The sequence below is a fragment of the Oncorhynchus tshawytscha genome, linkage group LG01, assembly GCF_018296145.1.
Source record: "Oncorhynchus tshawytscha isolate Ot180627B linkage group LG01, Otsh_v2.0, whole genome shotgun sequence".
Taxonomy (NCBI): Eukaryota; Metazoa; Chordata; class Actinopteri; order Salmoniformes; family Salmonidae; genus Oncorhynchus; species Oncorhynchus tshawytscha.
In genome coordinates, this window is record NC_056429.1 from 30,745,790 (window position 1) to 30,759,847 (window position 14,058).

The window sequence follows — 14,058 nt, forward strand, 5'->3', positions numbered from 1 at the left end:
TTTCTCCTCACAAAACACCTGGATCTGAGCAGGCGCAGTGACTACTTGTTCTCAGTGACCTGTGTGGTGAGATACTTTTTTTATTTTTTTATTATTATTTTATTATTTTTTATTAACAACGAAACAATACATAAAGCACATGAGGGAACACAAGCATACATAGATTACAAACAATGGACAATCGAGCTAGGTGGTACAATATCACATTACAATTACACAAGGACCCTAAGGGACATGCATATACTCAAAATTTTAACAGCTTTTTTGTTAGTAGAGCATTTAACCGTCTTATAATACAGTTAAATGTATTTTTGTAGGGTACGAAACTGTGGTTTTCTGTTTGTAAATTTACATTTGTGTATATGAAATTTGGCCAAAAGAATAATGAAATGAATTACATAAAAATGTTCCAGCTTATTTCTATTGTATATAAAGAATCCAAACAGTACATCTCTTCACAATAGTGTAAAATCTTCAGAAATGTGTTCAATAATAAACCTACTGATGTCTTGCCACAGTTTTCTTACATGCATACAATGCCAAATAAGATGCAACACTGTTTCTGGGTGGTAATTACAAAAGGAGCCATTTAAGTTGATGTTTTCCTTAAACTTCTTCATATAGTGGTTGGCAGGATAATATTTATAAATAATTTTAAAGGAAACTTCCTTCATTTTGTTAACAAGTAGGTATGTGTGTGGCAACATCCAAACTTTTTTCCAACAGATATTATCAATAAATCCGTGTGGTGAGATACTTGGGGATATCTTTGACTATGTACATACTTACAGAAGGCAGACCTGGATCAATATCATGCCAAATATATTCACAAATATAAATCACTTTCCACAAATGAACACCTTTTGATTTGTATATAGATATATTGCATTACAATTGTTTTATAACTGCAGATATGCATGTCATTTCCAAGGGCCTTAAGTAAAATGATTTTTGTAATGACCACCCATAAACAGTGTTGCATCTTTTTTGGCATTGTATTCATGTAAGAAAACTGTGGCAAGACATCAGTAGATTTATAATTGAACACATTTATGAAGATTTTACACGATTGTGGACAGATGTACTGCTTGGATTCTTTACATACGATATAAATAAGCTGAAACATTTATGTAATTAATTTCATTATTCATATACACAAATGTAAATTTACAAATAAAAAGCCACATTTTCTTACCCTACAAAAATAAATTGAACTGTATTTTAAAACAGTTAAATACTCTTCTAACAAAAAAGCTGTAAGAATTGTAAGTGTATGTATGTCCCTTAAGGTCCTTGTGTAATTGTAATGTGATATTGTACCCCCTAGCTCGTTTGTCCATTGTTTATAATCTATATATACTTGTGTTCCCTCATGTACTTTCTGTATTAATTTGTTAATACAAATAAATAATATATATATATTTTTTTAATGACTATTTACGTACTTTAGGGCCCACAATGCAGTTCTTCAAGAAATGGGCGTGGCGTCACATCGTTTTCAGATTTGAAGAAAATGGAGAAAACTTCGCAGCCGAAGTCCAACGATAGCGGATACAAATTCATTTTTTAAAACGAATTATGACAAATGTTAACAAAATGTTGTGCAATGTAATGAAGTAAATACTTTTCAAATAACTCACACGTTACCTACGCTGTCCTTACGAACCACATAGCATATCATTACAGCAGTATGAAACGTTACCCTTTATGATAACAAGCTACCAAACGTTAGTTTGCTACTTATATATCAAATTTGCCAGTATATTAACTACAGGCTAACTACATCAAACTTGCCAGTATATTAAATATAGGCTACCCAACGTGTACTTGACTTGATTATTCCCGTCATTCTTAGCTAAATAGTATAGTCGGTGTGTGTTCTCAATGGATATTCGGGTGCTTTCCAAAATTTTCTCTGGCTCCCTACTCCAATTTCCGAGCACACTCATCTGGATGTAACGTCGCTACCAGAGGCAGAATAATGCACTTACGAGCGCTCAACACCGGTTGAATATGGCTGGGGTCAGTTAACGTCGGAAAAAAGCGTAATTAAATTGTTGACAGCTACACAGTCAGAGTGGTACCTCTCATTTGTGTCTGGAAGTAGCTAGCAAGCTAGCCAACGTTAGTTTGGGTGCTTTGACTGCCGTTGTAACAAATATGTTAGTTCGCTCAACTAAAAGGATACTGTTCGTTTACAGTATACTAATAGCATGTAGTATATACTCATTAAGTATGTAATATACAGTATGTTAGTATGGGTATTTGAACACAGCTTAGAAGTAATCATGCGTAGAAAAAAGTTAACACGGCAGAAAGCGGTTTGTAGATTTCTATAAATCACTGGCAGCCTCTCGTTCGGCCATGTTGATGCCAGCCTTTCAAGACTGCAGAAATTACCGAGGTAAAGACAGTTTCAAGTTGGATATTCGCGCATTCAAACCACTTGAGCCACAGACTCCAAATAAGTGTCATGGTGTTGGAAAAATTGCTCACAACATTGCACAGGTCTTATTTTCACAATAGTTTTGTATTCCTTGTTGAATTAGTTAGGGAGTGTAAACAAAGTACAAACTTTTTTGACATTCGAATTTCAATAGCTCCTTGGTCATTTGACCTACTTGACTCAGAATGTCCACTGACTACCCTTCTACATTGCACACCCTATAGTTTGTCCATTTTCATCTCAAGATTTTACATTCATTTTTCAAAAAAAGAAATGTCAATAGCTCCTTGGTCGTGTGACCTAATGACTTCAAACAAGGTTCAGAATGTCCACTGACTACCCATCTATATTGCACACCCTTTAGTTTGTCCATTTTCATCTCACATGATTTTACATGATTTTTTTCTAAATTTAAGTGTGAGCTTGCAGGCCTTTATTTTACATGGGTGTTCATTTTTTTTTTAAGCTAACAAATGTTCCTGTCTCGCAATAACTATCTTTCACATGGACACTGAAAAGATCCGCAAATGGCTCTATGTGGTATGAAGGAAAGGAGAGGTATTCGAACAGAGATGCTTAAAGGAAGGGGCACAGGTAGGCCTCATGAAAACAATGTTTCATATGCTCTTTTTAATCACAGTAATAGGCAGTGATTTGTCAGTCAGTGAGCTTGATAATGTGAAAGAATCCTTTTCATAGCATCACTTTCATATACTGTACATTAAGACAAATCCCACGTTGAGTTTACATAACCTGATAATGACTTGATATTTGAGTGCATTCACAATAAGCCACCTGCAGATAACTTACAAAATGCAATAGTGCATTTGAGGGTTCGTTTTTCTGATAGTTATTTGATGCACGGCCTACTATTTCTAACTGGAAAAATAAATTGCCATGTCTTTTGTGAGTGAAATCCTTTTCCCAAAATTGATTTAGGTACATTTTTGTGAAGAGGTATGAGGGTTGTGATATGGGTCATTTAATAGTAAAATCATTTAAGGGATCAAAACATTTCTATGTTGCTTCCCCAGTATCTGCATGAACCATCAGGCCAAGTGTTTTTGGTTGACCCTGCTTGACAGAAAGAGAAGGAGGAATCAGAACACGCTGCATTCAAATTCAGGTCTTAGTTATTCCATTGTACTGGATCTAATACATGTAAGATTTTTTTATGACATACTGTGAAAAACTCTCTTGACTGCTGGCTCTGTCACTTTCAGATATGCACAGAGCAGACTGAAATGGGAAGGGTAGCTCTTGACTTGAACCACAGGGGTTCTCTGTAGAGAGAGAGTAATCCAAAAGGCACAGACAGACACACCCCTTGACTTTTAATTGGCACCCTTGACCTGTATGTATTCTCTCCTGACTGGCTCTGTGGTGCAGTCTGGCTAAAGTGCCAGAGGTATGAGGAGAGACATCCTCCTTTGTATTTATGGGAACAATGATGCTACAGTGTCCTCAGAATTCATGCAATCGGCCCTTAAAAATAACATTTCTTGAATTCTACTATACTCCGGACCCAGTGCACCATTAAACAGCATTGGATATATCAATATCCAGACTATGCAAAAAAATCAGAAAGGTCCTGACTCTTATTTGACCTTTGCCACACAATTGCACTTTTATCTGTGAATTTATTTAAAGAACACAGCTTTTCGTGTGTATGTGATTCTGTAGTTATGTATGTGTCGGAATTGAAGTCATCACAATGCAAAAATGAATCGACCATCTTTATTTACCGACGGAGGTCTATAATGGCAGGGTTAGGATTCACACATCTGTAGAACACTAGGCTGACCCACACACAATTTCTTTCAGAGCAATTATGCAGTAGGGAGCCAGAGGGGAAATCAAAATGGAGGATCTTCAACCACCACAGGAAATACTGCAGGAGCAGGTTCACATTGTTATCAGTATACTGGGCCCCGTTCAGCAGGGTGCGATGTACAGTGTTGCAGATAAATGCCATGAGTAAAGATGACGACTCCTCACTGTCTGTTCTATACAATGCATTTCGATCTGAACGTTGCACAATGTGGTGCACTGCTGAATGCAGCCCTGGAATGGTGTGTAAACAGTGTGAGAAGGTCTGAGGGCTTCCAAAGGATCTTAGCTGCATCACAAGTCTCAGTGGCTTCCTGTTTTTTTCCTTACCTGAGCTGAACTGATGTGGCAAATCTGTTTTCACATCAGTGCAGATGGAGGAAACAAGGAGAGGAAGCCACTGTCATTGAGACGCAGCTCAAGAGGGGTTAAATGAAACCGTACAGGGGGAACGGTTCACCTATAGAGCAACGAGCTAAATATGTCAGAGGGATACATTTTAAACCATTGAAGTATTCCTTCCCCCTGCTATTGAGTCCTTTGGAAACTCTTTTCTATACAAAATACATTTTAATAAACAACTGATTTAGGCTCCACTTTAAAAGTGTTAAGTGTATCTACACTTAAATAGTTAAAATGGAGATCAACAATCCAAGGCATGTCCCTATCCACACCACCAGAAATAATATCTCACCTCAAGATCTCTTACCATAAATTTATTTTTCTTTTCCAGGCCTATATCATAGAGGTCTAGGCCTTAGCTTAAAAAAAAATAACACAAAACTGCAAACTAAAGTAAAGTCCTTGAAATGTCACTGAGCGATGATACAGTAACCTCTTCAGAAATACCCAGTATGGTAAGAGCTAGTTGGCTTGGGTTCCATCCCTGCACAGCCTGGTTTGGAGTGATCATATAGCAAAGCAAGCTATGGGACACCACAAGCTCAAATTACAACTTTCTCATACCTTATATTTGGAAATGCGTATTTTCAAGCAGCAATACAAAAAAAGTATTAATGAAGAACGCATAATCTCTGAAAAAAATACTGTATGAAAACGTCCCTGCTACCTTGTTTCTAAGTACAAAACCTCTACCAATAATTTGCTCCGGAAGTAGCAAGAAGTCCTTTTCTTTTTTATTTAAATTTTTTCTTCTCCCATCTGTTTTTTTTCCTTATTTTCTTTTTAATAAAACGGGTAAAATTCAGTCCTCAGATGCAAGTGTCATGGGCCATGACAGTCTTCTCCATCATATAATTTTTGCTGAAGGATCCAGAAACATGCAAGCCTCATAGAGGGGCCTAGGGGTCTGCCTGGGGGTCTATGGGGCAGCCGCTTCATCTTAGGCCAGGGCCGGGAAGGCCTCGGGGTCATCCACGTTGGGCACGATCACCCCGCTCGGCTGGGAGGAGGGTTAGGAAAACAAGAAGGAATGAGATTGAGCAGACATATACAGTGAAATTATGACCATATATGTTGTACTTAAACAATCCAAATTCTCTCAACTTTAAATCGTATAAATTCTTGCCATAACAGACCATTAGTAATAACACTAAACAAAAAGATGAACACAACATGAATTAAAGATTTTACTGAGTTACAATTCATAAGGAAATCAGTCAATTTAAATAAATAATGCAAAAAAAAAAAAAAAAAAAAAAAAAAAAAAAAAAAAAGATGGACTTCCCATAACTGGAAATACAGATAACGTATCTGTAAACGAGATGCATAAGAAAAATGGGCCTCGGGATCTCGTTGCGGTATTTTTGTGTATTCAAATTGACAATTGATCAAATGCAATTGTGTTTGTTGTCCATAGCTTATGCCTGCCCATACCATAACCCCACTGTTCACATCAGTAAATCGCTCGTCCACAAGAAACCATACACAGTCTGCGGTTGTGCAGCCGGTTGGACATACTGCCAAATTCTCTAAAACAACATTGCAGGTGGCTTATAGTAGAGAAATTAACATTAAATTCTCTGGCAACAGTTCTGGTGGACATTCCTGCAGTCAGTATGCCAATTGAACGCACCCTCAAAACATGAGACATCTGTGGCATTGTGTTGTGTGATAAAACTGCACATTTAAGAGTGGCCTTTTATTGTTCCCAGCACAAGGTGCACCTGTGTAATGATACTGCTGTTTAATCGGCTTCTTGAATGCCACATCTGTCAGGTGGATGGATTATCTTGGCAAAGGAGAAATGCTCACTAACACGGATAAACAAATTTGTGCACATAATGTGTGAAGTGTGTTCTCTTCTGGGATGAATTCTAGTTAACTCTACCAGGCAGATCGCGTGTACTTTTTATTTTATTTTTTATTTATCTGTGACCAACAGATGAATATCTGTATTCCCAATTATGTGAAATACATAGATTAGGGCCTAATGAATTTATTTCTACTGACTCATTTCCTTATATGAACTGTAACCCAGTAATATATTTGAAATTGTTGCATGTTATGTTCATTGTAGCATTAGTCCTTGTATACCTTGTCAGTCCGGCCTCCGCGGGCCGGCCTGGTGGGTGCTCCGCCATCACGCTCGCGGGGCTCTCTGGGCTCACGCTCGCGGAACTCTCCCCGGAACTCTCCTCTGCCCTCCCCGCGCCCACGGCCCCCCCTGCCACCACGGGGTCCACCACGACCACGGCTGGGGCGGCCCAGGTCCCCAAAGTTTATCTCCAACTGGGCTGTGATGTCATTGGCCGGCTTCCGGAAGTGGTGATCATCCTCTGTCTGAAAGACGGGGGGGGAGAGCATTTGTTTCCTGCACACAAGTCAATCACATTCAGTCATCTTGACGTACATGTTTGTGGGTGTGAGGAGAGACCTCACCTTAGGGGCGACTCCCTCAGCCTCCACTGCAGCTTCAATCAGAGTATCATCTTTCTTCTCCTTTATTGGAGAGAGAGGGAAGAAAATTGAGTTAGGAGGTTACGGAAAACAAAACAAAGGCCAAGTCAGTTTTGTGGTTTAGACGGTCCACTCACGTCCTTGGACTTGTGCAGCACGTATCCTTTCTTCCACTGGCTGTCAGCTCCCTCGTTGGCCTTGCGGATGTTGAACTCCACCTTGGTTTTCTCTTTGTCCTGCTGGGCCTTCCATTCATCCAGAGTCATCTCCTTGGGTTCCACTTCCTTAGGTTCACCAACCTCATTCTCCCTACAACAGACAGATTAGAAAACAGAACTGTCAGAACACGCAACTGGGTAGAAAATGGAAAAGCCATCCAGCCCACTGTTAAATCCCTGCAAAGGAGAGAACAAGTGCACACTTAGGGGAGAAGAGGGAGATGTGGTAGAAGGCTCAGCCCTATCTACTCACTTATTCTCCGAGTCGGCGGGCAGATGCTCCTCTCCCTCAGGGGTCTCCTCCGTCACGTTTGATTGGTCAAGCTCGCTGTGGAGAGGGGAAAAAACAAATTTAGCTTCACCCGAGTGTGTCCACATCAGCTTAGCTCCACCTGTACATTAACGCCAAATGAACAGCCCTGTGTGGTTGCACGGCTTTCCCATCCACATCACTCATTCTCATACATTCAATATGCTGAAAGGTGATGCTACCAGGACATTATAGGGACTGGGTGTCTTGACTCAACATGTTGACTTTAGTTTACACACAACCACACAAGTTAAATCAAAACTCTTCCTTGAGGTTTGTAGACATACTCTGTCTTTTAGAGAGGGTGTGTTGTGCTAGGTCAGCAGTGTAACTCACCCCATCTCATCCTTGACGGTGCCCCAGTTGTGAGATCCACTTCCTCCACGCTTCTCCTCACCTTTCTGGCTGCTGAAACAACGTCTGGGCTTTAGCTCACACCTTCACTTCAATAGTCTCTCCAGCAAAAAAAATCAGTTTATTTCAATGAGACAAACCTGGATGGGAAAACGTTAAATAAGCAGTTCTTATACTTCTAGGGCCAGTTCCCCAGATACAGATTAAGCGTAGTCCTGGACTACAAAGCAAGCTCAATGGAGAATCTCCACTGAAATGTATTTTTAGTCCAGGATTAGTGTTAATCTGAGTTCGCAAAACTGTGGCTCGTTCGCAACCAACAGGCGGAACCGCTACTAGCGGGAGGTTACATGCACCTGCGGGCTAAACTAAGCTTGATTGCAATAACATAAAAAACAAACACAAGGATAAAACAGCAGATCAGTTGATCACTCGTTACCATGTCAAGCGATTATGATACCACACCGCTGGTCTAGATTCTCTACTCCCCGCCCCCAATGAAACTGACCTATCAGGAGCATTGGAAACCAAGGCTGATGAATGTATAAAATAAAATACATTGAGGCCTATATTTCATTCAAACACTTCACCTTAAAATGGCAAATTAATATATGCCATTCAAGACTTTATAGACTACATTTTCTTTTGATAAAGATAACTCAATCAAGATTTACTTGATCTAGTTACACATTTCAAATCTTGGACAGTCCAGGGATACCCCCCCAAGATCTTGATAAGAAATGGCCATATGAGAAAATGTTATTTTAAAAACAGTTGTATTTAATAGATTACATAAATTAGAAATGAATAAAATAAGAGTAGCCTACACCATCAACATTAGTTTTCCATTCATAGTGTGTCGGGTAAATTGGCACAGAAGATTTGCCATGGTAAACAAGGAAATATTATATTTCAGTTGTACAGAATGATTGTAAAACAGATAAAAATCACCCGTAGTTTGGTTAACTAGCAAGATTATACATTTTCCAATGATAATACCCTCCAGAGGGCGAAATAGTGTTGGAAAATGTTGGTTGCAATCACGACTAAAATAACCATGATATAACCATGATATTTGCGTTATGTAGAGGTAAATCGGTGGCGGATGATGATTGCCATTGAGATCAGCTGTGTCTTTAGCTCATATTGATGGTTTAAGAGATCAGCTGGTGATAATCTAGTGGCCACCTGTGGCAGCAATATACCCCGTGTTTCCCAGCCCTGGACTAAAAACTTTAGAACCGAGATTCTCCATTCGAGCAGGAAATAGGCCTAATAATGAGATACGTCTTATCCATCCTTGAGTTAAGCTAGCTACATAATTCACAACACGACACAGAAGACTTACGATCGATCGTTGCCACTGTGTCTGTCAAATTCACGCTTTCCTCGGGCATCGAAGCCGTCGCTCCTGCCCATGCCTCGGCCCCTGCTGCCCAATCCCCGGCCCCTGCCGCCACCACCACCACGTCCTCTCATCGGCCTTTCCCCAATGGGCCTGGGAAGACAGACAAGGAACCAAACCAATCAGCAGCCTGCCCCAAAGGCGGGAACAGTTGATGTGTATTCATTGAGGTGAAAACATTCAGAAAGTTGCAGATAGAAATGTAATGAATAGAGCCGACAAGTTTTCTGACCGATCTGTACTGTTATACATCCCAACGAACAGACCCCAGTGCATGACCCAAAACACAATGCATTATATATGACCAATACTGTGAACTACACTGAAACAGTATTATAGCAAACATACCTTCTCTCTCCTTAGGCAGGACTCTACGCTGACATTTTTTTTAGGGAGGGAGCATAAGTTGAAAAATAGACAAAGAAATTCCAGGGCACAATAAAAACATTTGAGGGAATAAAGCTTCAATCTTTCATTTTCTAGACACACTGCCTAAAATAAAATTCCAGGGCACAAAGCAAAATATTTAGGCACATATGTGAGTAAAAAGGTCACACTGTAGAGCCCTGCCTTAGGCACTGTTTGAATACTTTAAAAAAACTTGTGCTTCTTTAGCGTAGTCATTGTTGGATTACGAGCCCCCCCAAAAATCCCCTGGCTATTCATGATAGACCAGCAACTCTTTCCACAAAGGAAGGAGGGACGCATTTTAAACGCATTCAAACAGGGTTTATATATGTTACACCACCCTTTCCCTACACACTCTACTGTGCTGTAACAGGTTAAGCTAAGTGACAAGGCAAAGCTGAGGAATTATCAGTGAAGGTGGTGTGACTTTCTCTGCTGCTGAAAAGTAGTGAAGTGGACCCCATAATTAAGATGTGGTTGGGTTACCTCTGACAGCCTGAGGGGAAATATTCCTGTCAAATGGAGAAGGGGGTTGTTTTTGTTAACACAATAAATGCCGGGTTAGTGTCCATTTTAAAAGGAAAGAACTGTACTGTCCTACATTAGAGTGCCGGTGTGGGTATCAAAGTCTTAAATGAGGACTAATACACATTTATTTGTAAAAATCAGATGGGTTACTGTTCGGGTGGAACAAAGGCATGCACACAGACACACACACAGATCTGAGTCGTGTTATTGTTTGGGTTAGTATCGGTTTAAAAAATAAAATGATCCTGTTTGGTGCAAACTGAATATACCCCTGCTCTACCCAGTACTCACTTCTCCACAGAGAATTCTCCTCCCTCGCCAGGCTTCTCCTCTCCGCCGGGGGGCCTCTCGAAACGGCGTGGTGGCCGTCTGTCAGTCCGGGGGGGTCTGTCTGTAGGGGGGCGGCCCTCGCCCTGGAACTCACGGGGCGGTCCACCAGCCGGGCCCTGACCCTCAGGCCTGCGACCCATCCTCCTGGGACCAGGTCCTGGAGCAGGACAGAGCATAGGAATTATTAATCCCCTTATGAGAAAATGTGACCCCTCCTGTCTCAGCCTCCAGTATTTATGCTGCAGTAGTTAATGTGTCGGGGGGCTAGGGTCAGTGTGTTATATCTGGAGTACCTCTCCTGTCCTATTCGGTGTCCTGTGTGAATCTAAGTGTGCGTTCTCTAATTCTCTCTCTCTCGGAGGAGGACCTGAGCCCTAGGACCATGCCCCAGGACTACCTGACATGATGACTCCTTGCTGTCCCCAGTCCACCTGACCGTGCTGCTGCTCCAGTTTCAACTGTTCTGCCTTATTATTATACGACCATGCTGGTCATTTATGAACATTTGAACATCTTGGCCATGTTCTGTTATAATCTCCACCCGGCACAGCCAGAAGAGGACTGGCCACCCCACATAGCCTGGTTCCTCTCTAGGTTTCTTCCTAGGTTTTGGCCTTTCTAGGGAGTTTTTCCTAGCCACCGTGCTTCTACACCTGCATTGCTTGCTGTTTGGGGTTTTAGGCTGGGTTTCTGTACAGCACTTTGAGATATCAGCTGATGTACGAAGGGCTATATAAATAAATTTGATTTGATGATGTGGGGTTATGGTTCTTTGAAAAACAAAAGGAGTACAGGGGTAATTTTCTCAAGAGCTTTGCTAGTGAAAATAACCAAAACAGAGGTGTGAATTGGTGACTACTGTCATTAAAGCGAGAGCTTTTCTCAAGACCAGTCCAAAAACGTGAGCAGGACTCACATTCTGAACTGGAATGTAAGGTCTTATTCATTTAACATGCAGAGGAATACAATTAAAATGTCAACTTCTTTATAAACCTATGAACTAACATTGAACTTTGTATTATGCACCATGCCAGTACTAGCAGATGGAAACATCCCCTAAGTATGGTCTGACAAGTCCCTCCCACTGTTGACCAAAATAGACTCCCACCCCTACATCCCAGCAGCTGAATGCACGTTGATGCACCTGTCTCCTCTTCTCTCGGGTTTACATGTTCGACTTTGTTACTGACTGGTGTAAGTAGGATGGAACGTCCTAACACACTACAGGGGCCTCCTATTTTACTTTCAGATTGTGTAGACCCGTCTAAAGTTAGCCAGTAACGTACGAGTGCTCACTAATACGAGAACGTACATGTAACAAGTTGTTTGTCCAATTGATATAGTCGTATCCTGTGTGTTCACTGAGTAGCATGCTCGTGAAGCTGTGTTATCTGACAAAAACACCAAACGCCCATATTCTTATTCACAACCGCGATACGCCACGCAAGATGACGCAATTCCCTGCCTAGTCAAGAACGTGGTGGTGCCGTTGTACACCCCAAGCCACGAGGTTGGTCACGACGCGGGTTAATAATGCGGGTAGCGAAAGACTAGCCATCTACGTTCATTCGTCAGATAAACGACCCTCAAAAGTAACCAGGAGGCGGCATTTTGGTAGGCCATCATTGTAAATAAGAATGTATTAACTGACTTGCCTAGTTAAACCCATTTTTTTAGTACGATCGCTTCGCTTGTGGAAGTTGGCTTACACCAATGTGTAAATACACGGTTCGCTAGCTAACGTTAGGTGAACAATTTCAGTTGCACGAAACTGACAATTCGCCAATCGTGCATTTAGCAAGTACGTAGCTACCTATCCAACACGGATCAACCGGCATTTAGCAAACAAACTGACTTTGGTAAGCTAACGTTAGCTAGCTAATTAACTAGTTAATTATCCTGGCTAAACAAGGCCCCTAAGAGGCGTTTTATTGGCAGCAAAACAAGTTCGCCAGCAGGTTCGTTATCAGGGGACACAGACTACCACACACTGTTGTGACACATTTTTTTGCAACGAATGCGATAAGCTCATCAACTTTAGCTGCCATCTGAACTGACGCACTAAAGGAATCATGTCGACCTCATGGAGGGTTTGAAACCATTGCTAGCTAACATTAAATGCTGAACTATCCAGCGATAACTGCGATTTTGCAGACCAATCCGACATTTACTGCAGGAAACAGTCTTACCATCTTTCTTCAGAGGTACGGGTGCCAGAGGCTCATCTTTCTTATCAGCAGGGACCATCTTTCTATCTTTCTGGGACTCCTTTTTCTGGAGTTTGGCGGCTTGGGCTGCGGTCTTGGCGGCACCAGGGACAGGAGCCTCCTTCTTCTTGTTCTCCGCCTCCTTCAACAGCTCGAACGGGTCCGACTCGTCGTCAAATAGTTGGTCGAATCGGTTGGCTATGGCGCAGCCGAAACCTTCTTGCATATGTCCGGGCATGATGGCGCCCCTTCAGCAGGATTTTCCTCCGATTCTACGAGGCTTGGTGCGAACACTTCGCTAAATGATGCCACAAGATGGCTGGGAAAAGGACCTCCTTCTCTTCCGGCGTGATAGACATCCGGGGCCTCAACTTTGGCGCCAGGTGGGGCGTGTAGTTCTTTGATGAGGGAGAGTTTCGCGAAAACATAAGGGGCGGATCACTCAATAAAATACAGTACCCACAACGATGGACGGGGTTAATGCTTTTGCGTTTCTCCATTTGACAAGCATGAATGATATATCTATATCTGTTGTAGTTTTCTATTTGCGTTCAATTATATATTTTGTTTGTGTGGGAGAGCTTTCCCAGCCTTTCTATAATCATCTAAACCAATTGTATACTATACACACACCCACTAGCCATACTCACCTTCAAACCCTTTGCTACATCGTTTCTCCAAAGAAAGCCTCCATAGTTCTTTGCCATATATTAATTTAACCTTTATTTAACTTGGCAAGTCAGTTAAGAACACATTCTTATTTACAATGATGGCCAAACCCAGACGACGCTGGGCCAATTGTACGCCACCCTATGGGACTCCCAATGGACAGGACCTGATGTGATATTGCCTGGATTCAAACCAGGGACTGTAATGATGCCTCTTGCACTAAGATGCAGTGCCTTAGACCGCTGCGCCACTCGGGAGCCCATAGTAATTTGGCCTGCATAACCAAGTCTGTCTTTCAAATCTAAAACACTGTTCTGGTAGTCAACTGAGACATCTGTGCATATTTCAGAGCAGTCAATAGTTTGTGACCTTTTTTTTCAGTCAAATGTTGTAGCTTTGCTGTGTATAGGACCTAGGGGCTATTGATGATTTCATTGCCTATGGGCAGGAAGGCTGATCAGCAACTTACAGTGACACAGAAAGTGTGAGGGCCG

The 14,058-nt window shown here is 41.5% G+C and overlaps 1 protein-coding gene across 2 annotated transcripts; it reads right to left on the minus strand.

Annotated features, from left to right (window-relative positions):
* Window positions 1-4,169: 4,169 nt before the first annotated feature.
* On the minus strand, window positions 4,170-13,241 carry LOC112249344 (plasminogen activator inhibitor 1 RNA-binding protein). 2 transcript variants are annotated; one of them, XM_024419201.2, is made up of 9 exons: window positions 12,878-13,241; window positions 10,650-10,845; window positions 9,366-9,515; window positions 8,000-8,071; window positions 7,607-7,681; window positions 7,273-7,444; window positions 7,118-7,177; window positions 6,773-7,018; window positions 4,170-5,678 (listed from the first exon to the last, which is right to left on the minus strand). In XM_024419201.2, the coding sequence occupies exons 1-9, from the start codon at window positions 13,131-13,133 to the stop codon at window positions 5,619-5,621; spliced, it is 1,287 nt and encodes a 428-aa protein (XP_024274969.1). In that variant the 5' UTR covers window positions 13,134-13,241; the 3' UTR covers window positions 4,170-5,618. The 2 variants fall into 2 exon arrangements, with proteins under 2 accessions (XP_024274969.1, XP_024274976.1); XM_024419208.2 differs by having other exon boundaries at window positions 8,000-8,068; window positions 12,878-13,240.
* Between the last annotated feature and the right edge of the window lie 817 nt (window positions 13,242-14,058).

Bases quoted from the DNA above. Each gene is read 5' to 3' on its own strand.
- LOC112249344 (XM_024419201.2), bottom strand. From the start codon at position 13,133: ATGCCCGGACATATGCAAGAAGGTTTCGGCTGCGCCATAGCCAACCGA. The intron at 10,846-12,877 runs GTAAGACTGTTT...GTCCTGCTCCAG, and splicing joins CGTACCTCTGAAGAAAGATG to GACCTGGTCCCAGGAGGATG. The intron at 5,679-6,772 runs GTATACAAGGAC...CCCTCCTCCCAG, and splicing joins GCGGAGGCCGGACTGACAAG to CCGAGCGGGGTGATCGTGCC.